The sequence below is a fragment of the Bubalus kerabau genome, chromosome 13 (genome assembly GCF_029407905.1).
Source record: "Bubalus kerabau isolate K-KA32 ecotype Philippines breed swamp buffalo chromosome 13, PCC_UOA_SB_1v2, whole genome shotgun sequence".
Classification (NCBI taxonomy): domain Eukaryota; kingdom Metazoa; phylum Chordata; class Mammalia; order Artiodactyla; family Bovidae; genus Bubalus; species Bubalus kerabau.
In genome coordinates, this window is record NC_073636.1 from 40,777,727 (window position 1) to 40,802,696 (window position 24,970).

A 24,970-nucleotide genomic window follows, 5' to 3' on the forward strand; every position below is an offset into this window, starting at 1 on the left:
AGCAGCAGCAGCAGCAGCATGAACAGGTAGTTTTGAAGCTGTCACATAAAAGCATGCTAATGGGCTGTTCACCTGCACAGGGCCACATAGACCCTGCTCTTGACACCACACTTAATTTTGAGAAAGAAATCCATGTAAATATGTGTGAATGCTGTAATGTGGTCTTGTGTCCATTTCTCAGGAGAGTTATGCCTAGAGGTGATACCTCAGTGATGTTGCATTAATTTCCTCTCTAAAGATGCATATACATTCTGTCCTTTGGGCTGCAGCATTTGGGTAAAATATCTTAAAATACACTGTCTCATTAACAGTTTTGTTAAAGCAAATCCTTAGATTTGTCCAAGTCTAACTCCATTGTTTAAAAATCTGCTTTTACTCCTCTAGAGCTAAGCTGAAGTATATAAAACTAAAGAAGTACCTGAAGGAAATATGTGAATCAGAAAAGAATGCTCGTTTTCGAAACCAAGAATATTTAAAGCAGTTTGAGCGGATCCAAGCTAACATTACTGCAAGTTTAGAGAAGCTGCAAGAACTGAAGGTGGTGTTTTGTACTGTTTTTTGTTTATGTTTTTGTTTTCTTGTCCTTTTTTGCTAAGATTGGGAATGGCGAGAATAGGTTTCAAATCTGTGACAGTCACTAACGTTAGGTTGTTTATCCAGAAGATTAACTGTCAGTTTTTTCCAGGAATTAATTACCATATGGCCACATTTTGATCAGACAGGTTGAAATTGCATGTTCTCAGATTTCTGCTTTAGTTGAGTTACTGGAATGTCTGTGCTTTGTTATACTATACAAGTGGTTAACTTAAACAGGCATGGCCACTAGCCATACCTGGCCCCTCACCCAGTACCTGGTATCTCTTGGCATCATCAGGATATCTTGCAGAGACTGGCTCCTTCTTCAGAGGGTTCTTTTTCTCTGGCGTGGGCCCCTCTGTTCTGGGCAGGCCAGGTGTCAGGAGGAAACTGAGGGGGAGAACTGGTCCAAGGAGTTGGTCCTCATGCCCATCAACTCTGAGAGTCAGAATAGCTTACCCTTCCCTGCCATCTCTCACCCTGGCTCCCCACTCCCTTAGGCTGCTTGACAAACTGTGCCAAACGTGGAGGGCGAGGCCTCATTTCTCACTGAGCCTATGCTGCTCAGGGCTTTTGCCTGACTTAACCCACCTGCTCACTGGTTACAGGAGAAGTTGGCTTCAGCATTCCTTTTTTTCCCTCTTGAACTTTCCCCCTGGTACTGCTGCTAAGTCACTTCAGTCGTGTCCGACTCTGTGCGACCCCATAGATGGCAGCCCACCAGGCTCCCCCGTCCCTGGGATTCTCCAGGCAAGAACACTGGAGTGGGTTGCCATTTCTTTCTCCAATGCATGAAAGTGAAAAGTGAAAGTGAAGTCGCTCAGTCGTGTCCGATGCTTAGCGACCCCATGGACTGCAGCCTACCAGGCTCCTCCGTCCATGGGATTTTCCAGGCAAGAGTACTGGAGTGGGGCGCCATTGCCTTCTCCGGAACTTTCCCCCTAGCCTTGTATTATAGAAGTTTTAAATATACATGAAAAGAATTATTATAATAAACATTCGTGCTATGGTCTGAACGTTTGTGTAACCCTGCCCAAATTCATACACTGAAATCCTAACCCCACAAAAGTGTATTATTAGTGGGTGGGGCCTTTGAGAGGTGCTTAAGTCACAAGGGTGGGGCTCTCATGAATGGGATTAGTGCTTCATAACAGAGGCTCCAGGGCACTCCTGGCCCCTTCCACTGAGGACACAGTGAGAAGATGGTAGCTCTGAACCAGGATGGGGGCTCTCTCCAGAAGGCCACCTTGATCTTGGCTTCCAGCCTCCACAACTCATCAACAATTCCAATTATTTATGAGCTGCCCAACCAGTACTGTTTTATTATAGCACCCTAAATGGACTGACATCTTGTGATCTATCCAGATATAAATATTTATAACAGTTATAAATATTTTGCTATATTTGCTTGGCCTGTGTCTGTGTTTGTGTATTTATTCCTGAGCCATTGAAAGTAAGCTGCAGAAACCATGACATTTCTCCCCTAAATACTTAAGTGTGGATTCTCTAAAAACAAGGGCAGTCTCCTCCATAATCATACCATTATCATATCTAATGAGATTACTAATGATTCCATAATATTTAATATTCAGTTGATATTTTAGTTTCTGCAGTTCTCTTCAAAAGTCTGTTTTTCCAAACCAAGAGCCAACCAGGGTTCACATGTTATATTTTTTATTGTGTTCTTTTTTAATCTGTTAATCTGATTTGGTCTCCTACCCCTCTTCCTTTTTTTTTTCCCCAAATGATACTGACTTTTTGAAGAAGGCAGGCCAGTTGTTTGTAGGATGACTTACATTCTGAATTTGACTTGTTATTTCTTTGTGGTGTCATTTAACTTGTGTAGTGTTCCCTGTATTTCTTGTGAACTAGTAATTCAGCCTACACTAGCACCTCCCAGTAGAGTTTTGTGGAGATGGGAACCTTCTCCCTATAGATGCTGTCTGATATAGTTGCCGCTAGCCATACGCAGTTGTTGAGCACTTAAAATGTAGCTTGGGACACTGAGGACTGAGTTTTGGTGTTAGTTAAATTTAAATAGTCATGCCTGAAGTTATATACACCCTGATGTATCCCGTCAGGAGGTATATGAGCTATGATGTCGGGTGGTCCTGCTTGAGCGAGGCTGAGTTTGATGTCTTGGTTAATACCGCAGTCTCTAGGTCTCTCTATTGTAAGGTACCTTTCTCTGCTTTGAAAATTAGTAAATAATCTGCGGAGTGGTGGCTTGGCATCTTGGGAATACCTTGTTTCTCAGCAGCCTTTTGCCTAGTGGTTTTAGGATCCATTAATGATGCCTGAATCAGTTATAGTGGAAGTTGTGAAATGTTTCTGATTTGATCTTATCTTCTATCAATACCTTTGTTAGCTGGCATTTCATGAAGAAGACCTTCCTTTCCTCCTCCTCCTCCCTCCACAATTCACTGTGGGCTTATGAATTTTTATTTCATCATTACATTATCAGTTACTGTAATTATTCTTTTGCTCTTCACATTTTCCTGTCCTTTTGATAGGATGTTCCAGGTTTACCTTCTGTTTCCCTGCCTCAGACCTGGAATTAGGCTCTTATGTGAGGAGCTGTGAGTATAGCTCACAGTGCAGCTCTGTACCCCTTTGAGTGCAGAGGGGTACTTAGAAATCAAGGTTTGGAGGTTGGCTGTGCTCAACTAATAGTCTTAACTACAGCCCTTCAGGTTTTCCCCTCTCAGTATTCAGGTTGAGTGCTTAAGGCTCCGTTCATGAATGTAAACCAGAGAATCAGCGGTGCTCTGAAGACATGCCCCACCCCTCCTGCCCCCTTCATCCTCTCCCCCAACCCCCACTCCCCACCGTGGCAGCTTGTCATTAGCATTTTTCCTCAGGTGTCCTCTGGTCTTGTCTGTTTGGCTTTTCTCTGAAGCTGATCCTGAGACAGGGTCTGGCTGTAAGTGGCTTGCATGGGAAGTGCAAGGATGCTGCAGGTGAGTAGCTGAGACAAGGAAGAACAGGTGACCGAAACGGGGTGTTGAGTCAGCTCCAGTCGGCACATGGAGATTAATCCCACAGGGACGCTCCACCGAGTGGTTCAGAGCATTTGGGAGATGCAGCTCCTGGATGCCAAGCATCACTGGTTGAGGGCTGATGGAGGAGGGGTACAGAGGGTGAGGTTTCATTACCCATGTGCTCCTGTGGGCAGAGCAGCCTCCCCAGGGGCTGAGGAGCCTTCAGCACAGAGACAGGGGCGCTGGAACCTAGGAGCACCCGGAAAGCTTCCAGGGTCATATGAGGAGCATTGCCAGCCTCCACTTTAGCCTCCTTCATTCAAGTGCCAGGCACAGGGCTGGCATGACAGGGCTCAGGGAAGGTCCCCAGGGTGGGGGAGCGAGTCCCCATCTAGTCCTGTGTCTCCTCCCCTTGAAATCCTTGAGCATAAGGAAACATTTGTAAGCCATAGGAAGAAAGAGTTTTTGCTTAAGACTTATTATTTAATAAACCTCTTTATTTTTGGTGTTTATTTTGTAAACCGCCCTTCATCTCTTTTTAAAGATATTTTCTCTTGGCATTTGTAGAGGATGCCTGCTTAAAGCTCTTGGGCTTAAAAATTAAATATCTGTTGAGTTCAAAAGAGTAGATATAGAACAGAAAGAAGTAAACTGGATTTTCTTAATTGCCTTATTTCTTTATCTTTTCTTGGCTTATTTTGTCATTTTTACTGGCGTTATGAAACTTTGATTTAGGTATCTCTTTATATCATTACTGCCATCTGTTGTGTTAATAGCACTGTGATAGAGAAAAAAGAAGTCCCTGCTTAACTTTACTAAAAATGGGGCATCATATAATACGTTTTAAGATATTTTGAGGGAGACAAGTCAATTTTGGTTATTATTGTCTGTTCACTTTTTGAGTGTCAAAAAAAACTTGGGCCCATTTTGTATTTAGACTGAGAACTGAGAAAACAGTTTTCTAATTTTATTATCTTATAGGTGTGTTTCTAATTGCAGAGCATCACTGCCTCATTTGGAAAATGTTCTGTGATGGAAAATTATCTGTGATGACCATAGTCAAGGGCTTTTTAAGGCTTTAATTACTAACATATGAATCAAAGTTTCATTATGCTTTGAACAAAGCTTTTTATGCCTTGCTTTTAAGGAAAAGTCACTTCATAATGGAGTCCTTTTCATCACTTGGAGCGTGATAGTGACACTGACATCTTGAAGTTATTAGGGCCAGAATAAACTGACGCTGCGGTGCTGATCACAGACGTCCGCAGTGCATGTGTCCCTGAGAAATGGCGTGTGTTTCCAGCTGGTGGTCTAGCAAATAATACATTCAGTGGCTGTGATGAATAGGACCGGGATACTATGTAGATATCATTCAGATAAGAAATCAGTAGGATTGCTTTCTTTTCCCTTTTTAAGGACAGAACTTTTCAGAGAACATCATCTAATGTGTTACTTTCAAGATAAAATAACTGGATTTTCATGTAGCTTAATATCATCAAGGTTTTATTTCCTGAATTGATGAAAGGCTAAGTAAAACTTCCATCAATGCTATTTTATTTAAAATATATAACGTTTTACAGAATTCAGCTCTTGATATGTGTTGTTTCTGAAATTGTGCGGTTTCTAAGATAAGCTAAATTTCTCAGCTGTATCAGCTTCTTCTGTCTCTTCACTGTTCCTTTTATGTTGTAAAGACTGAAAAATATGGACAGGTGTTGGTTGTAATAATATCCTCCACAAAATCAAACTTTGTTTATTTTTAGATTGAATTTGAGACTCAAATTAAGAAGATGCAGCTACTCTCAAAAGATAGCCTGGGGAAAAAAGGTGAACTGAAAGATGAAGACAAAGAAAAGGTAGTAAGTTAAAATGATAAACTTTCTGTTAACAGGATTTTTGGAGTGTTCATCTTTTAAGATATTGTTTTAAATAAGATCATCTTGTTACAAAGATCTTTTTGATTACACTCTAAGTGATTATTTAAAGATATTTGCTTATAGAGTATTGCTTTAGTGTATAATTCAATTAAACTTGCTGAAAGGCAGTCACTGTGGCTGCAAAAGAGATAGATCCCAAAGAAAACCTCAGTGTTGTTAGCAGATGAAATTGTGTTTTTATAATGCTTTGTAGCTGCTTTTTTTTTCATTCCAGAAATGTTTTAAATGAGCGGTAAACAAAATGGGCATTTTGCTGCTTTTCTTTGTATACATAATTTTGTACATTTTAACCTTTTCATAGATAAAGTGGAAAGAAAGGATTGCATATCTCAGCAGCAGACAAAAAAGAACGGCAAGGAATACTTAAATAAATTCTGCTATGTATCTGCCGTAATGCAGGCTTCTAATCCTCCTCCCTATCTCCATATAAATGATTCTGTTCAAGACCATAGATGTTTTCTTCACTAAAAGCAGTAAAGCTCTTTTAGATGAAATGTCTAAAAACATCTTGTAATAACTTGGAGCATGCTGGCAAGAGTAGTCACTTGTGACTATGTGTGAAACCCCCTCAGCAAGTTGATATTGTAATAAGCAAAACCGGGAGCATCACTCCATTATTCAGAGAAGCCAACAGCGTGCTTGCTCCTTAGGCTGCAGCATTCATTAAGAAAAGCTTCCTGGGCTGAAAGCTGGAAACAGATGATAACGGGATATGATTTTCATATTTAATGCTTTCCTTGGAAGAGTATGTGTGCTACAGATTGATAGAAGAATCAACTGCTACTTTACTAAAAGACTTTCAGGTTTGCCCTATAGCTACCGATGGAATCATTCAGCCAAGAAATTAACTTTTTCTCCTTTTACCTGCTTTATATATCTGCTAAGCAGGCTGCCTGGCTGCCAGTAAATGTTATTATGCAGTTAACTGTTTGGTATTTAAGACTCTTATCAGAAAAGAAACAGAGGCCACACTATTTTGTTTTTATAGTAGGAGCAAGGTTTTAGTTTTTCTTTTTTTTCTGTGCATTAGCAGGCATTAATCTGAGTTTATAGAAAGTTTTAGTTTTCTTTCCTAAAGATTAAAAAGTTAAAAAACCTAGAATTTAGAGCATTCTTTAAACTGTAGGATACAAAACACCAAGCCCCAGCAACCTTGACCTATATGAAAAGGCCTTTAATGATAAATGACTTCTCTGCCATTAAATGTACACCAAATGTGGTGTGATGTGATAGACTTCTGAGCCATTCAGGCAATCTTTCTGTTTGACATTTGGTCGTGAAATAATTGACATGTTTTTAAATCTATAATCCAGTTTGTTCTTTCTGTGCTGTTCCTGATAGTCACGTTGTTAGTATGGCAGTGTCAATGGTACTTAAGTAAAACGGGAGATTTTTTTTTCTATTGGTACTACTGATTCCTTACCTTATGTGTAGTTATACAGTTTCCTTTTCAGTCATATTTAACATTAGGGCAAGAGACATATAGCGGCCAACCCCCTAACATGTTACACAGAATAATTAGAAGTGTTTCCTTTTTACTGAAAAGTGTTACCTCCTTAAAAGCTTTGTCTGTTTGCGTATGTAAGAATCAATTAGGTAACACTTTGAGACATTTATAAGTTTCCTTTTTTCAATTTCCCATTGATGTTCCATCAATTAAAAGGTAAAGACATTACAGCAAAATCCCAAAGTAGTTCACTCAGTTCAGTTCAGTCGCTCAGTCATGTCTGACTCTTTGCAGCCCCATGGACTGCAGCATGCCAGGCTTTCCTGTCCATCACCAACTCCTGGAGCCTACTCAAACTCATGTCCATTGAGTCGGTGATGCCATCCAAACATCTCATCCTCTGTCATCCCCTTCTCCTTCTGCCGTCAGTCTTTCCCACCATCAGGGTCTTTTCCAATGAGTCAGTTCTTCGTATCAGGTAGCCAAAGTATTAAATTTCAGCTTCAGCTTCAGTTCTTCATATGAACATTCAGGGATGATTTCCTTTAGGATGGACTGGTTGGATCTCCTTGCAGTCCAGGGGACTCTCAAGAGTCTTCTCCAACACCACAGTTCAAAAGCATCAGTTCTTCAGTGTTCTGCTTTCTTCATAGTCCCACTCTCACATCCATACATGACTACTGGGAAAACCATATCTTTGACTAGACAGACCTTTGTTGGCAAAGTAATATCTCTGCCTTTTAATATGCTGTCTAGGTTGGTCATAACTTTTCTTCCAAGGAGCAAGCATCTTTTAATTTCATGGCTGCAGTCACCATCTGCAGTGATTTTGGAGTCCAAAAAAATAGTCTGTCATTGTTTCCAAAGTAGTTAATCCTTACTAAATACAAAACTAGAACAATTCCTTATCATTTGGGGGTGTGTTTTATCTTTCATTGGAAACCTGTGCACCTCTTCTTTCAGCATCATATGAGTTAGACTCTGTGCCTGGAGCACTGGTCTCCAGGGACTGGCCTGAGCCCCGTGGTTGAATTCAGTGGATCATTGTTGAGCGAGTGCTCTGTTTGAGAAGCCACAGCGGGTCCCTCTAGGAATGCCACGATGCTTGCCCTCCAGGTGTTCTCCACAAAGTGCTATTCTTTCCCAGGCCCAGGATAATGTGTGCTGAGGGCCAGCTCCATGGAGAAAGAGAGTTCACTTCCTCTGCAGTGCGTCCTCTGCGGCCGGGGGAGGAGGTGCCATGTGAGCTGACGTGAAGGGTGGGGCAGGTGCCAGTCCCCGGGGATGTGATAGACATTCTCCAGTTTGGAAATATTGTGAATGAGGGAGTGGAAGCTGGAAGCCTGGTGGGCAGCCGTCAGCCTGGCTAAGGGCCAATGTTCTTACAGGAAGTGGGAGAAGATGAGCTTGGAAAGGACCATCGTGGAACTCTGTCCCACGCTCAGTGATTGACATCCCCCGCCCTGAATCATTGTGCATGCACGTGCACAGTGGGGCAGGTGGAGGAAGCACTGGGGCGCAGAGCAGTTCCATCAGAGGTGGGGGAAGGCAGGCCTGGCAGTGTGGTGTGGGGTGCCCTGGGGGAAGGAGCTCATGGAGCGAGGAAACCAGGCTTTGTTCAGATGCAAGGAATGAACCAGAGACCCTGAGTTGGGGTGGCCATTGAGATGGAAAACACCAATGAAGGGGAGAGGAGCTTTCAAATTCATGATAATTCTGAGTTACAGAAGGATATCTTTAAAAAGTGATTGTGCACCTTTCAACCAAAAGCAGTAACTTGGATGCTCTACTAAGGAGAATGATCAGATAGTAGTCTATTTTTTCAGGGTAGAACTTTGGCTCAGTTTTATAATAGGGCACCTAGTGTGTCCGTGCATCCGGTGGCGGCTCTTCAGAGTCATGTGTTCTCTTCAGTAATCATTGGTCTGTTCATCCCCCACGCTTGTTTCTAGTATTAATCCACTTAGTAAACTCTCATTGTTGTTAATTAGCAGGAAAGACAAAGTTCAGGTCCCAGTTTGAATCCTCACAAATTTTACTATCATATAGTCATCCTGCTCTATTATACATTGTCATTTTTTACTTTGGGGTAGACTCTAATACCATTGGTCTCTAGGCATGTTCTTCTCCTTGTCCAGTTTTATTATGTATCAACAGTGACTAGGACATGCACCTAAAAACACATCAAAACATATGTTCCCAAAACATATGTACCATATGGAGATGGCATTTGTGAATGAGAGCATAAACTTTGAGGTGGGGTTTCTGAAGTTTCTAAACTGTTACACTATAAAATATATGCCCCTAAAAGCAGAAGTGAACTGGGTACTTCACAGAAAAATTATACCCTACCAGGGCTGAAGAATGTAAAGGACGAGAGAATTTCATCACAGGGCTGGTTGAGGAGTTCCACTTCCACTGTTGGAAACTTCCCTGCCAGGGTCACATGGAAAATGGCTGTGCAGGTTGTTATTTCTGCTTCTAATCCTAATAGTAAGAACAGGGAACAGTCACTGCACATCTATTTTGCCAAGGCCTTCAGTAAGTACTTTATATTCATCAACTCATTTAATCCTGTCGACAGTTCTGGAAGTAGATACTGTTGTTACCCTCATTATAGAGGAAGGCTCAGAGAAGTTGGCTGACTTGCCAAAGACTGCACTGCTTGCAGGAGCCCAAGTTCAAACTCAGACTGTGACCATCTTATTAGCTGTCTTGCTGCCCCTGCCTTCTAAGGTAGTCTGGGTGAAAGCTCTTCAAAAGTTAGGAGAAATCCCTGGGCGAATAAAAGCAGCCTTGTCTCGTGGTGCAAAATAGTTCAGGTATCCATTTAGATGCATTTTCAGCTAAGCATAGGAGAGACTGAAATGGTCTCCCTTGCTGCTGGACTAGTCCAGTTGGATCAGGTGAGATGGGATTCTGTACTGGTTGAAGTGGAGTGAGAAATTAGACATACACTTCAGATTTCATTATGAAGAATTCTTGTGTTATTGTGTAACCCAGTTTGAGTTTAACTCAGTTTTGAGTGTTGTGGCATAACGGATGGGCAATGGAATCCTTGTATCTGGGTTTGAATCCTGTGACCAAGAGCAAATTGTCTGCCTTTGCTAAGTCTTCCTGGAGTGGGTATAACAAAAATGGTTGTTTCAACGGTTTAAAAAGTAACCAATAGAAGTTGGCTTGACACCTGGTAAGTGCTTGGCACATGTCCGCTGATCCTTCTGTCTCTGTAGTCAGCCATCTTCCTGTTCCCCTGGGGTGGCCGTGCTGAGGAGTCCTGACGTCACACCACTTACTGTGGTAGTGAGGCCAGAGGTACCTACCAATTAGGAAACGGAAAGGAAAGCCACCTGGTGGTAACAACGCATATTAGATGATTTTAGCATGATGTCAGTACCAAAAAACTTACAAGATGTACCTTTGAAGCCTGAATTTAATGGACCCATTTTGAAATTTTGGTAGTTCCAACTTCTATTGGATTTATTGGCCAGAAATGTCTCCTTTTGGCTACAGTTGTGAAAATTTGGTTGAGTCTCTTATCTACCCCACTGGCAAAATGAAAAGTTAAAAATCACATTGTCATGGAGTCTCAGTCTGCCTGGACTGCCATAATAAAACAGCCCAGACTGGGTAGCTAGAAAAACAAATCTATTTTGTCACGGGCTGGACATCTGAAATCTAGGTGCCAGCTGGGGTGGTTTCTGGTGCGAGCTCTGAGTTGCAGACTATCCTCTCTCTCTGTTCTTGTGTGTCCTTTTCTCTGTGCATGTGTGTGGAGAGAGAGAGATCTCTGGTCTGTTCCTAAGCACAGCAGTCTACTTGATTGATAGACCTCATTTAACCTTTATTACCTCCTTCTAAATTCTATCTCCACATACAGTCACATTGGAGGTTAGGACTTGAACATAAGAATTTAGGGAAGGACACAATGCAGTCTGACATATAATAAAGTGAAAGAATTCCTTCAGGATTGTTATATGTAAATTTTTATTAAGGGATTTGTGGAAGTCTCACTGTGACTTAAGGACTTGTTTACATAGAAACTAAGAGCAGTAATAGTACTGTGTGAAAAGATGGAAATTAGGTCTGACAGCTCCATTTTTCTATTCTGCATTCATCATGATACTAATTTCCTTATCTGTGGGGAAAAATAATAAGAAAAATAAAGATTACTGCCACATTCTGCAAAACATGCAGAATAACATAAATATATTTTTCAAAGTGCAATAACGGTCAAGGTCCACCTGCTTTAAAAACTGTAGTTGGTGATTATTAGCTGAGACATTGTTACAGTAGTTCTAAATTTGCTGCTGTCTCCAGCAGTGTGGCCTTTCCCCCTTCCCTCAGTAAAGACGAACCCCTGGTTTTAAAAGTTACCTTCTGTTCACTAATAAGTCTTTTCAGTTATATTCATTTGCTTTGCTATAACTTTCTCCATATGCTTTCAGTTTATTTAAACTAAAAAAAAAAATTTCACCCATTTCTTCTATTCCCCACTCTTCCCTCTCTGGCAACCATCAGTCTGTTCTCTGTATCTGTGAACTTGGTTTGTATTTGTATTTGTTTTTGTTTTTTTTAATCCAAATGTAAGAGAGATTGGGCTTCCCAGGTGGCTCAGTGGTTAAAAAAAAAAAAAAATCATCCTGTCACGCAGGAGATGCAGGCTTGATCCCTGGGTCGGGAGGATCCCCTGGAGGAAGGCATGGCAACCCACTCCAGTATTCTTGTCTGGAGAATCCCATGGACAGAGGAGCCTGTCGGGCTACAGTCCATAGGGTTGCAAAGAGCATGCACGCATGTAAGAGAGATTATACAGTATTTGTATGACTTATCTTGCTTAGCATAATGCCTCAAAGTTTATTCACATTGTTACAAATAGCAGGATTTCCTTCTTTTTTACAGCTCAATAATATGCCATTGTATATTTGTACCACTTTTTTACCCATTCAGCCTTTATTGGACTCTTAGATTGCTTCTGTATCTTGGCTATTGTGAATAATGTTGCAGTGTACATGGGGGTGCAGATATCTTTTCAAGATAGTGCCTTTGTTTTATTGGAATTGCTAGATCAACTTTTGAGGTATCTCCATACTGTTTTCCTAGTAGCTGCACCAGTTACATTCCCACCAACAGTACACAGGGGTTTCCTTTTCTCCACATCCTCACCAATACTTGCTATTTCTTGTTTTTAGTAATAGCCATTTTAACATGTGTGAGGTGATATCTAACGTGGTTTTCATTTCCTTTTCCCTGATTATTAGTGAAGTTGAACATGTTTTCCTATGCTTTTTGGCCCTTTGTATGTCTTCTTTGGAAAAATGTCTATTCAGACTTTTCTGCCCATTTTTTTTGCTCTTGAGTTGTATGAGTTCTTTATACATTTTGGATATTGGCCCTTTATCAATATATCAAGACTTCCTGTTGGTTCAGCTGGTAAAGAATCCAGCTGCAGTGCAGGAGACCTGGGTTCTATCCCTGGGTTAGGAAAATCCTCTAGAGAAGGCAACGGCTACCCACTCCAGTATTCTGGCCTGGAGAATTCCATGGACTGTATAGTCCAAGGGGTCACAAAGCATCAGACACGACTGAGTGACTTTCACTTTCATCAATATATCATTTGCAAATAGTCCCTCCCATTTGATAGTTTTCCTTTTTGGTGATGGTTTTCCTTGCTGTTCAGAAGCTTTTTAGTTTGAAGTAGTCTCTCTTGTTTGTTTCTGCTTTTGTTACGTTTGCTTTTGGTGTCAGATTCAAAAATCATTGCCATAGACTTACATTAAAGAGCTTACCATCTGTGTTTTCTTCTAAGAGTTTTATGGTTTTGTAAAACATTCAAGTCTTTAATTCATTTTGAGTTAATTTTTGTGTATGGTATTAGCTAATGATCTAGGTTCATTTTTTTTCATGTGGCTGTCTAGTTTTCTCAACACCATTTGTTGACGAGACTGTCCTCTTTCCATTGTATATTCTTGGCTCCTTTGTTGTAAATGACCACATGTATGGGTTTATTTCTGTGGTCTCTGTTCTGTTCCATTGATCTATGTGTCTGTTTTTTTTTTTTTATGGCAGTACCATACTGTTTTAATTACTGTAGCTTTGTAATATATTTCAAAATAAAACCGCATGATGCTGCTAGCTTTGCTCTTCTTTCTCAAGATTGCTTTGGCTATTTGGGTCATTTGTGTTTTCACAGAAATTTTAAGATTGCTCTGATTCTGTGAAAAATTCCGCTGGAGTTTTGATAAGGATCACTTGTAGATTGCTTTGGCGATTATGGCCCTTTTAACAATATTAATTCTTCCAATCCATGAGCACAGACTATCTTTCCACTAATTTGTGTCTTTTTCAGTGTTTTTCATTAATGTTTTATAGTTTTCAACATGAAATCTTTCACTTCCTTGGTTATATTTATTCCTAGGTATTTTTATGTAGTTATGAATGAGACAGTTAATTTCCTTTTCTGATGTTTCATTATTAATGTATAGAAACCTTCTTTACAGTCCAACTCCCACATCCATATATAACTACTGGGAGAACCATAGCTTTTTGACTGTAGTGACTGAACTACAACAAAACACAATGAGTTTTATAAAACATGGTAGGTGTTGATTTCATTGGTCATGCTTCCTTACCTCATTTTGTTCCTGAAAACAACCTAAATAACCTCACTGTTCACAGACAGCATGTTTAACTCTTATTCATGTCGTTTGGGGCTGCAGGTTGTAATGCCGGCAGAAATTAACTCAGGGACAGCCATGTCAAGAGGATTGTATCAACCAGCAACCATCTTTATGGGCCGCCAAATGTCAGCTGTCTCAGGCATTGGAGATTTCACTATAGAGCGGAAATCTCCCCAACCCACAAAGAACTTTTCAATTCCTGACCCACATTCACACCGGCAGACAGCCCAGAGCAGTGATGTGACAGGCAGCCGTGTAGTACAAACTCCTGGTGACACACAGTGCTTAAATAAGTCTGACAAAATAGATGGAAAGACATCTCTTCAGATTGGTGAGAAAACGCCAGTCACAGCCAGCGCATTGTCTGAGGAGGAACAAACTCATTGCTTCGAGATAGGAAGTAACGCATGTCAGAGCAAGAGTAATTTATCTGAAGGCAAAAAGTCAGCCGAACTCCATTCCCCGTTATGGGAGAGATTAAGTCCAGAGAACAGAACCACTGATTTAAAGTGTGACAGTTCCAGGAGATCAGAGGGATCAGAGGGAGAAATACTGACACGGGAGCATACTGAAGTCGAGGAAGAAAGAGCCAGACCGCCAGTCTCTCCGCTGTCAGGCTCAGAATCCTGTGCATCTGAAAACGAGTGTCCTCAAGAGAAGCCCCCTGCCAGGAAAGCTTCCTCAGGTGGGGTGAGAGGCTAAGATGGTTTGCTGATTTTTGTCAGTATTTAGTTTTTCTGGGTGGTGATGTGTGTTAAAAATACAAAATACCATCTTGTCGTATCTGTCCCAAAACAAAGTAGTGACTGTGCCAATGAATTCCATTCTAATGCATTCTTAACTAGGTCCACAGAAGTACCTTTGCAAACAAATTCTCTGATTTTTAAACCCACTGTGATATTTTAAAAATATTTTTAATGGGCTTTAAAAAAACACCACAGTTACTTGTGGATTGTTTCTGCATGTTTCTAGCTGATGAGTAGTTCTGCTCTGAGAGGTAGAGCATCTTACCTCTCCCAGCTCCCTGAAGTCAGTGATCGGCCATCTGTTCATATTCCCTGTTACAGATCACCTTCCTTGTGAGGACTCACAATCACAGGAGCCCTTCAGAAAAAAGCAGGAAGAGCAGGAGGAGGAGAGTTTGAGCAGCAGCAGTGACCTCACAGTTTCTGTAAGTGAAGACGATCTGATTTTAAAGAGTCCAGAACTACAGACAAATCTGGGAGACACAATGGAGCAAGAAGATGGAACAGAGACCTTAAATGTAATCCACTCTGAGCAAGAAAGAGATGCCCCATCCACCAGAAAACCTAACTGTATTTTGCAAGCCCCAAGCACTCCTGATTCACCAAATGAGTCCTTCACTAACTTGCCAGCAAAGGAGTAAGTCATTCATTTTTTTTCACTGTTCAGTTTTAATTATAGATATTTTTAGAGACCATTCCACTGGGAGTATATTATTGAACACTCAGCTGTAAGTGTGTAAGTCCCTTAATTCTCATAAATAGTCTTTTGAATAAGGACTAGTTTCTTTTTTTTTTTTTTTTAATGAAATAGCTTTAAAACCCTGAGTATCATTGAAATCATGGTGACTGGCAGTTTATAATGATATCTAAAGAATCCCTGGCTAATTCATAAGTAATTCCCTCCACTTCTTACCCACCATTCTTTTAGAAAACCAGTCATTTTGGACTTGTAGTAACACAGGTGACAAACACTTAAACTTTTGGGAATTTAATTTTTGAGACTGAGAACTTTGTATCTAATTAATTAATTTGCTTAATCCTTCTATCCCTTTCCCTTGTGTCATTTTTGTGATACAATTAAATATGCATTAATAAGTTTTAATAAGTGTATATGTAAGGCAGCTTTCCTTTTCTCAGTGTAAATGTGAGGACATTGGAGACTTTAAGGTTCAAGAGGAGTGTCAATGTTATATATTTTGAGCACTTATAAAATCCAAGTCATAAAAATTCAAGTCAAAAAAATTCATTTTTTTTTTCCACGAGCTCCCCTGGTGGCCTCAGACAATAAAGAAATCCACCTGTAATGCAAGAAACCCAGGTTTGCTGTTGATTGGAGGTAGTGGAGTTGTAGGAAACATGGAAACATGTTGAGAATCAGTTCTGCAATAAGGGTAGCACTAATAGCATCAGATATCTTAGGGGTGCAAGGAACCTAAGTAAACAGCGCAGAGTAGAGCTCACCATCTGAGATGGGGCACTAGGGCTTCCCCGGCAGTGCAGTGGCTAGGACTCCATGCTCCCAAGGCAGGGGGCTTGAGTTCCCAGGGCTTGAGCTCAGTTGCTGGTCAGGGAACCAAGATCCCCATGCCACACAGAGCGGCCTAAAAAATAAAATGAGGACACCAAGGCCAGGGGTGTAAGATTGACACCTAGGCGGGGGGCCAGCCCTCCATACAGCCTCCCTGCCCCCATCCCACCTTGGAACATGTGACACTGTGATGCCATCACTCGCTCTCCAGCATTCCCGGCAACAGTGAAAAGCCAAGTGGATTTCTTGCACATGAGGGTGTATGTTTTCTTTAAACTACCATTGTAGCTTTTAATATACTGCCTCTTACCACTCATTACCAATTTAAAATGAAAAGTTTATAGTCTAATGGACTTCAAACTGATGTGTAAGAAATATTTATTAAGAGCACTTAAGTATAAAGTACTCGTGCTGTAGATGGAAGAACCATTGTGGTGCCCATCCTTGGAAGATTGGCTTTATAGCAGAGGCAAGCCCAATGGGTTTTTTCTAGTAATGGTACTTGCCTCTCATTGAGGAGGTATGGGTTATTATGTACTACATCATTAGAAACTTTATTACTAAGAAGAGAATGTTTCTATTTCAGGTGGTATTTGCCTTCTTTTTATAGCAGTTCTTGCACAAGTTGGTATTTTGGTAGGAGGAGTAGTAGACTTACTCAGGACTCGGTCCTTTTTTGAAATGAATAGGTTGAGTATGACTGTAGAATTAAGGATGTTCTATCTCCTATTCTATATGAATGACTGTTTCTTGTGACCCTAAAACCAATCTTCTTGAAATTTGGGGGTATATTTTACCAAAAATTGTTGGAAACTAAGCAGTTGAGTTGGAGAAGGCAACGGCAACCCACTCCAGTACTCTTGCCTGGAAAATCCCATGGACAGAGGAGCCTGGTAGGCTGCAGTCCATGGGGTCGCTAAGAGTCGGACACGACTGAGCAACTTCCCTTTCACTTTTCACTTTCATGCATTGGAGAAGGAAATGGCAACCCACTCTAGTGTTCTTGCCTGGAGAATCCTGGGGACGGGGGAGCCTGGTGGGCTGCCGTCTATGGTGTCGCACAGAGTCAGACACGACTGAAGTGACATAGCAGCAGCAGCAGCAAGCATTTGAGGAATTTTTGAAGGTTTATCTTAATAGAATGCCCCCAAAATGAAAGATCAGTTGGTGATGCTGGTTTTCTGTGTCCATGTTACTAAATCTGAATCTCTTGATCTTCTGTGGTGAAAGTCCTCCCCAAGCATAGATTGACAGTGGTTTTATTTTTTTCCTTACAGTGTTTTTAAGTAGTTCTTGTTAACTCGCAGACTTTCCACATCCCTCAAGACCCTGCATTCTCTTCCTTTCTCTCCAGCCTTCGCTCTTCTCCTTGGCTGAGGGTTATTTATTAATCTGAGCCTGTGGGCTTCATATTTACAGAATACCACCCTAATGTCAGAGCTTCTCAGTTTACTTTAGTATCTTTTGGGGGCCTGAGAAAAGTTACTAGAATGAATTTTAGTTAACAAAGGTGAAGAGGTGGGACAAAGGAAGACAGCAGGAATTGAACAGGAAACTGGACCCTCCGATTTGCTGAGATTGATGATGATGACTTCAGGCGTGCCTCGGAGATACTGTAGAGACACAATAAAATGAGTCTTGCAAGAAAGCAAGTCACACAAATTTTTTGATTTCCCTGTGGGTCCACGCTGCAGCATGTCTCAGAACTTTCTTTTATTCTTATGGCTGAATTGTATTCCAGTGTATGGATAAACCACATTCTGTTTATCTACTCACCTGTTGATGGACACTGGGTTTGCTTCCACCTTTAGGAGCTTCTCTGCCTTCTCTTACGGACACCTCCAGACTTCGAGCCCCATGCTGTGATTCCTGCACCTGAGCTGTAATTACAAGCTGTAATTAACCTTTCTCACAAGCACACTTACTAGAATGAAGCTGGGTAAAAGAAATGTTAAAAAGGAGGACCTTGAATCTTGTATTTTCTTAAGGAGTGAGCAGTTCGCTACAAAGTTTGGCCCAAAGCTCTAGGACTTTGAACACTAGATATTCGTTATTTGTCATGTGACAGGTGGTTGCCCTGTGTCATTTGGGGCTACAGGGATAACTTGGCCACTTGTCCCTCATTTTGGGGGATTAGTTCAGCCTCAGTCACCCTGGGAGAGGTAGCGGGGTTCCCAAGACAGCAGGAGAGAAGTCCAGTGCACAGATGCTCTTTAAGTATCTGCATCCTGTTTGCTAACATCCCATTGTCTAAAGACGCCCACAGGGTCCAGCGCAGAGTCAAGAGGTAGATAAAGACAGCCCATCTCTTGTTGAGATGAGTGGCAGAGTTGCATTGCAAAGGGTGTGTACCCTGCAATGAGAAGTTTATGGTCAGTTTTTGTAACCCACCACGGTACTTTAAGACAAATTCAAATAGAGATAAGATCAGTGTGAGTCCAAAGGGTCGGGAGAGGTTTTATACAGGTGTTGATACAGTATCTTGAAGGATGTCCAGGCTTTGAGTACAGAGGAGGAGGGTAAGGGGTGGAATGGGTCTGAAGAAAGAGCGCAGATACAGAGAACACAAGGGGTGGGGCTGGGGGGCAGGCAGAGGGCCTGGCTGAAGGCTTGTCCCAGAGCAGCTGTCAGAGTGAAGGTTTGGAATGTCACCGTGGTTGAGAAAGGCCTTCAATGTGCAGTTAATGTACATATAGTTCATCTCTATGTTCTGCAGAGCAGTTGAAGGCTATTTTGAGAGAAGGGTAATATGGCGAATCACTTGATTTAGGAGAAACAGTGTCTTCAGGATGACTTACCCACGAGCTAGCCAGAATTCTGAGATGGCCCCTGATATTCCTGCCCGCTGGTGTGCCCCTGTGTGATCCCCGTACCTGCAGTGTGGACAGGACAGTGAGGGTGGTGAAGCGCCCTCCTATGATCAGGCTGGCATACGATGGAGAGGAAGAGTCTTGCAGATAAAGAGGCTAGAGGTGTATCCAGTTTTTTTTAAGGACCAGCTTTTTGTTTTGTTGATTTTCTTTCTTGTTTTCAATTTCATTGATTTCTCCTCTAAATTTTGTGATTTCTCCTGCTTGCTTTGGATTTAATTTGTTCTTTTTTTCCTCGTTCCCTAGGGTGGAAGCTTAGCTTATTTATTTTAGATCTTCCCTCTTTTCTAAAACATCTATTCAGTGTTATAAATTTCTCCATATGCACTGATTTCACTCCATCTCATAAATTTTGGTAAGTTGTATTTTCATTCAAGATATTTAAAAATTTCTTTTAAGACTTCTTTGATTCATTTGTTATCTAGAAATGTGCCATTTGATCCCCAAACGCTTTTAGATTTCCTATAATCTTTGTTATTAATTTTCTTTTGATCTGAGAGCATACTTTTTATGATTTTTGTTCTTTATAAACTTTGTTGAGGTATGTTTTATGACCCACAATGTGGTTTGTCTTGGCAAATGTTCCATGCGAGCTTGAGAAGAATGTGTATCTTACTGTTACTGGATGAAGTATCCTGTACATGTAAATTAGATCAGGTTAATGTGCTCTCCACTTCAGCTATATCCTTGCTGACTCTTTACCTGCTGGATGTATCAGTTACTGTTGGAGGTGTGTGAAAATACATAACCGTAATAGTGGGCTTATCTATTCTTCCTTGCAGTTCTACCAGTTTCTGCTTATGTATTTTGATGCTCTGTTGTTGCACGCATACACATTAAGGATTTTTAGGATGTTCCTTGGTGTGCTGTTTTGGGTGTTTGTCCTGCTTGGTGTTCTCTGAGCTTCCAGGATCTGTGGTTTGGTTTATTTGGAAAATTGTCAGCCGTTATTTCTTCAGATATTTCTTCTGCTCCGTTCTCTGTTTCTTCTAGTATTCCCATTACTTTTGTAAGTTTTTTTAAGAGACTTCCAAACTGTCTACCAGAATGGCTGTAGCATTTTGCATTGAGTGGCAGTTCCTGTCACTGCCCGTCATCACTAGCATTTGGTGTCATCAGTGTTCTGAATCTGGGGCATTCTCGTAGGTGTGCAGTGGCGTCTTATTGTTGTTTCACTTTTGTTTATTGTTTGTTTATTGGCCATGCTATGCATCATGTGGGATCTTAGTTCCTGGACTAGGAATGGTACCAGCGCCTCCTGCGATGGAAGCTCAGAGGCGTAACCACTGGACCATCAGGGAATCCCCATCATTATTGTCTTAATTTGCATTTCCCTGGTGACATATGATGTGGGACATCTTTCCATATACTTATTTGCTATACGTACATCATCTTTGGTGAGATCTCTCTTAAAGTCTTTGGCTCACTTTTAATTGAGTTGCTGTATTTTCTTACTGTTGAATTTTGAGAGTTCTCTGTATATTTTGGATAACAGTCCTTTATCAAATATGTCTTTTCCTGCAAATATTTTTTCTCGGTGTATAGGTTGTCTTCTCATTCTCTTGACATTTTCTTTTGCAGAATATAAATTTTTCATTTTAATAAAGTCCAGCTTGTCAATTACTTCTTTCATGGATCCATATCTTTGGGTATGGAAAAGGCATTTCCATACCCAAGGTCATCTAGGTTTTCTCTTATGTTATCTCTTAGGAGTTTTATAGTTTGGTGTTTTACATTTAGAACTATGAACCATTTTGAGTAAATTTTTGTGAAGGATATAATGTCTGTGTTTAAGTTATTTTTTTGTTTTTTTGCACTGGATATCCACTTGTTCCAGCATGTTGATGAAAAGTTAACTTTTGGGAGGCTCATTTTCCTTCATTTGAAGATATTTCTATGTTTTTTAATTGAGATACAATTGACACATAGCCTTCCATTAGTTTCAGGTGTACAGAGTAGTGATTTGACATTTCTATGCATTGGAAATGATCATCGCAGTAAGGCTAGTAAGATCCATCACCACACATAGTTAAAATTTTTTTCTTATTGTGAGAATTGTAAGGATTTACTCTCTCAGCAACTTTCATATATACAGTATTCTTAACTGTTGTCATCGTGCTCTACATTACACCCCCAGAACTTGTTTTGTAACTAGAAGTTTGTGCATTTTACTGCCTCCATCCATTTGGCCTCCTCCCACCCTTTGCCCGCCTCTGGCAACCACTAGACTCCCAGTCTGTTCTCTGTATCTATAAAATTCAGGGTTTTTTTTTTTTTAGATTCTATATGTAAGTAAGATCATACAACAGTTGTCTTTCCCTGACTGACTTATTTCATTTAGCATAATGGCCTCAAAGTTCATCCATGTTGTCACAAATTGCAGGATTTCCTTTTTGTTGTTGAATAATATTCCATTGTAAATATATTCCACAATTTCTTTATCCATTCATTCATCAGTGGACACTTAAGTTTCTTCTGTATTTTGACAGTTGTAAATAATGCTTCAGTGTACATGGGGATGTGTATATCTTTTTAAGTTAGTGTTTTCATTTCCTTCAGATAAATACCCAGAATTGAAATTCCTGGGTCATATGGTAGTTCTATTTTTAATTTTTTGAGGAACTCCCATACTGTTTTCCATAGCAGCTGCACCAGTTTGTATTCAAACCAACAGTGCACAGAGGATTCCCTTTCCTTTATATCCTTGCTGGCACTTATTATTTCTTATCTTTTTAATGATAGCAGTTCTTACAGGTGTAAGAAGATACCTGATTGTGGTTTTGATTTGCATTTCCCTAATGATCAGTGATGTTGAGCACCTTTTCACGTACTTGTTGGCTGTACTTATTTTCTTTGGAAGGATGCCCATTCAGATCTTCCACCCATTTTTTTAATCAGAAGCTTGGATTTTTTGCTATTAAGTTGTATGGGTTCTTTATATGTTTTGGATATTGACCCCAATCAGCCATATGATTTGCAATTATTTTCTCCCATTCACTACGTTGCCTTTTTATTTTGTTGCTGGTTTCCTTTGCTGTGTAGAATATTTTCAGTTTGAAATAGTCCTGCTTGTCTGGTTTTGCTTTCATTGCCTGTGGTTTTGGTGTCATAACCAAGAAATCTTCGCTAAGACCAGTGTCAAGCTGCTTTCCCCCTGTGTTTTCTTCTAGGAGTTCTGTAGTTTCAGGTCTTACATTTAAGTCTCTAATCCATTTTGAGTTCATATTTGGTGTAATATAAGGATCCAGTTTTGTTTTTTTTTTTTTTTTGTCTATAGCTATCCAGTTTTCCAGCACCACTTGAAGAAGAGATTGACTTTTCCCCATTGTGTATTTTCCCTATCTTGACACTTTTGTCCAGATAAGAGTGGCTATATATGCATTGATTTATTCTGTTCCGTTTGTCTATATGTCTGTATTTATGCCAGCACCATGCTGTTTTGATTTCTGTAGCTTTATAGTATGTTTTAAAATGAGAACATGTGTTCTCCTGCTTTGTTCTTTTTTCTCAATATTATTTTGGTTACTCAGAGTCCTTTGTGGGTCCATATGAATTTTAGGATTGTTTGCTTTTTCTGTAAAAAAAAAAAAAATGATGCTGGGAGGTTGAGGAATTACATTGGATCTGTCGATCATATGGGGTAGCATATACATTATAACAATATTAGTCTTCTAATCCGTGAACATGAGTTGTCTTTCCATTTATTGGTGTTTAATTTCTTTCAATAGTGTTTTGTAGTTTTCAATGTACAAGTCTTTAGCTTCGTTGGTTAAGTTTATTTGTAAGTATTTTGTCCTTTTTGATGCTATTGTAAATGGGATTATTTTCTTAATTTCCCTTTTAGATTGTTCATTATATATAAATGCAACTAATTTTTGCCTGTAGACTTTATATCCTGCAGCTCTACTAAAGCATAATAGTGTAAATGCATTTTAAAGCCCCATGGGCCCCAAGAGGAACATTAGGAAATAAACATGCATAGGAAAGCAGCTCAAGGCCTGGCTCCACATTCAGTGTCAGGAAGCTCGGAAGGAACCAGAAAAGGTGTCTAGGGAGAGTCTGCAGTGAAGAGTGTGGAGAACCGAGGGCCAAGCTTGTGCTGCAGATGCCAAATAGAGTGTTTCACGTAGGGTTTAGAGAGATTAATAACCTTCCCAGGTCACACAGCTGGCTGGAGGTGCAGCTTACGTTCGGACTGACTGGCAGATGCCAGACTCATGCTCCTAGTTTCTGTGCTCGAACATATAAACCACAACCAGTATGATGATGTTCCCTTCAGTAGCATCAACTCTGTGCCAGGCACTGTTGTGAGAGCTTTATTTATAACAGTATATTTATTCCTGTTGTCATCACCATCTTACAGAGGTGGAAACGGAGACACAGTGAGGTTATGTTCAGGGTCAGCATGCTTTGAACTCAGCTGTCTGGGTCCAGAGTCTGCACTCATAACTGTCTGCTGATAACTCTCTCCACTGCCTGCATAACTGGAGTGTCATCAGGCATGATATTTCTTAAGGTTGAATGAGGACGCTCAAGAAGCAAATAGATTCTTTAATTAGAAAAAGAAAACCAGGCAGCAGCGTTTTGACCTTTGGCTCTGTCCATATTGATTTTGGTGCTTCCCAGCCTCGTATAAGCTGGTGCAGTGCTATATGCCTTTCTTCCAGCTTGAACGAAGTACCTGTAAAGTTGCTTCGTTCTTTCTCCCCATGGAGCATGCCTGAAAGCAAAACGTAATGCTGCCTTTTATGCTAAGTCAAATGAAAGCCTCGGTTTCTCAGGGTCAGAAAAATGCAGTCATATAGGTGGAGTCTCATCCAGTGATTTTAATTTTGCCCCTCTCAAAAGTTAAGTATAAGAAGGAAGTTCTTACATCTGAGAAAAGACTTGCTGCTGGAGTCATGTTGCCTGGAGTAATGGTTTACAACTGTTACAACTTTCAAATTGGCCCAGAGTTTACTTTAAGAGGCACTGGAAGCATGTTGTTCCTTCCAGCATGATAAGACCTTCAGATGTCTGCTCTCTGTTGCTCGTTTGTCTTCATTATGCCTTGTTTTTCCTGGACATGACCTCTGCCCCTCAATTCAGGTGCTCCCCTGAGCTTTTTTCTTGCCACTCCATGTATTCTGGCATTTTTCCTCAAAGAAAGGTCCTGCGTTACACTTATGGAAAAAATAGCCCAGTGCCAGGGTGGGGTTGGGGTGGGCAGTGCGTCCCCTTCAAGTTCTACCTGGCATTTCATTCTCCAGTCTTGCGTGTGCCTCTCCTGTTAGCTCACCTGTTTTGATCTGACATAGCTGAGGCTTTTCTTATCTTTATTTTGGTTTAAATTTTTAAAAGTTCATAACCAGGTTTTCAAGAGAACAGAAATCCCGAGACCCGATTGTCAGCAAAGTAGGCAGTAATTACAGCCACTGTCACCTGGCGTGTGAACAGACGTTGAAAAAACTGTCCATTGGCCAGCCTCAACCCAGTGTCCCACCTCTGCCAGCCGTCTCATCATAGGCTGCTGGCCTCGGTCAGAAGAGGTGGGGACCTGGAGTGGAGCCAGGGTAGGGGAGACGGAGGGCCACTTGAAAGGCTACAGTGGGAGAGCTGCTTTCACCAGCAGAACAGGTCTGCTGATGAAAGTTCTCTCCACTTTTGTTTATTTATTCTGATTCTTAAATGCTCATCTGTATGTTCAGGTTTTCATATATTCTTGAGTAAATTTTGAAAATATGTAGTATACTAGAAAGAGATCCATTTTTCTAAGTTTTCAAATTTGTGGGCATAAATTTGTATTTTAGAAATTCTGCTATGTCAATAATTATGTCCCCTTTTTTCTCTGTTCTTTTTTGGAATGACTTTTATATATATAAAATACATGAGTTTCAGGAAGAAACCTAAAGAGGATTTACATTTGCTCCTGGCAGCACCTCGGGCAGAAGCAGTCCTGGGTCACATTCACCCAGGTCTGAGGAGTGAGATGGGTTGAAGCCAGGCTTTGGTCCTCTGAGGGCCAGACTATGTCTGTTTCACCCTTATCTGTAGGAAGTAGCCCCGAGTGTCCAGTTCCAAGTATGAATCATTTATTAGGGTTCCCCTTCCTTGGTGGACCTGGACTTCTGTTTTTATTCTCTTGCTCTCTAGGGTTATCCAAAGATGACCCCACTACATCAGCTACCTTTTCAGACATTGGCACATGCCCTTCAAAGAAAAGGTA

At 40.7% G+C, this 24,970-nt stretch overlaps 1 protein-coding gene across 4 annotated transcripts in view; it reads left to right on the forward strand.

Annotated features, from left to right (window-relative positions):
- The window catches only part of KIZ (kizuna centrosomal protein), a 91,999-nt gene that overhangs the window by 9,534 nt on the left and 57,495 nt on the right, over positions 1-24,970 (forward strand). For 3 of the 4 annotated variants that reach the window (XM_055544103.1, XM_055544105.1, XM_055544104.1), the window contains exons 3-6: positions 385-538; positions 5,321-5,413; positions 13,661-14,306; positions 14,689-15,004. In XM_055544103.1, coding sequence (XP_055400078.1) covers positions 385-538; positions 5,321-5,413; positions 13,661-14,306; positions 14,689-15,004 — 1,209 coding nt within the window. The remainder of the gene's footprint in view (positions 1-384; positions 539-5,320; positions 5,414-13,660; positions 14,307-14,688; positions 15,005-24,970) is intronic. The other variant, XM_055544106.1, reaches the window with a different exon arrangement.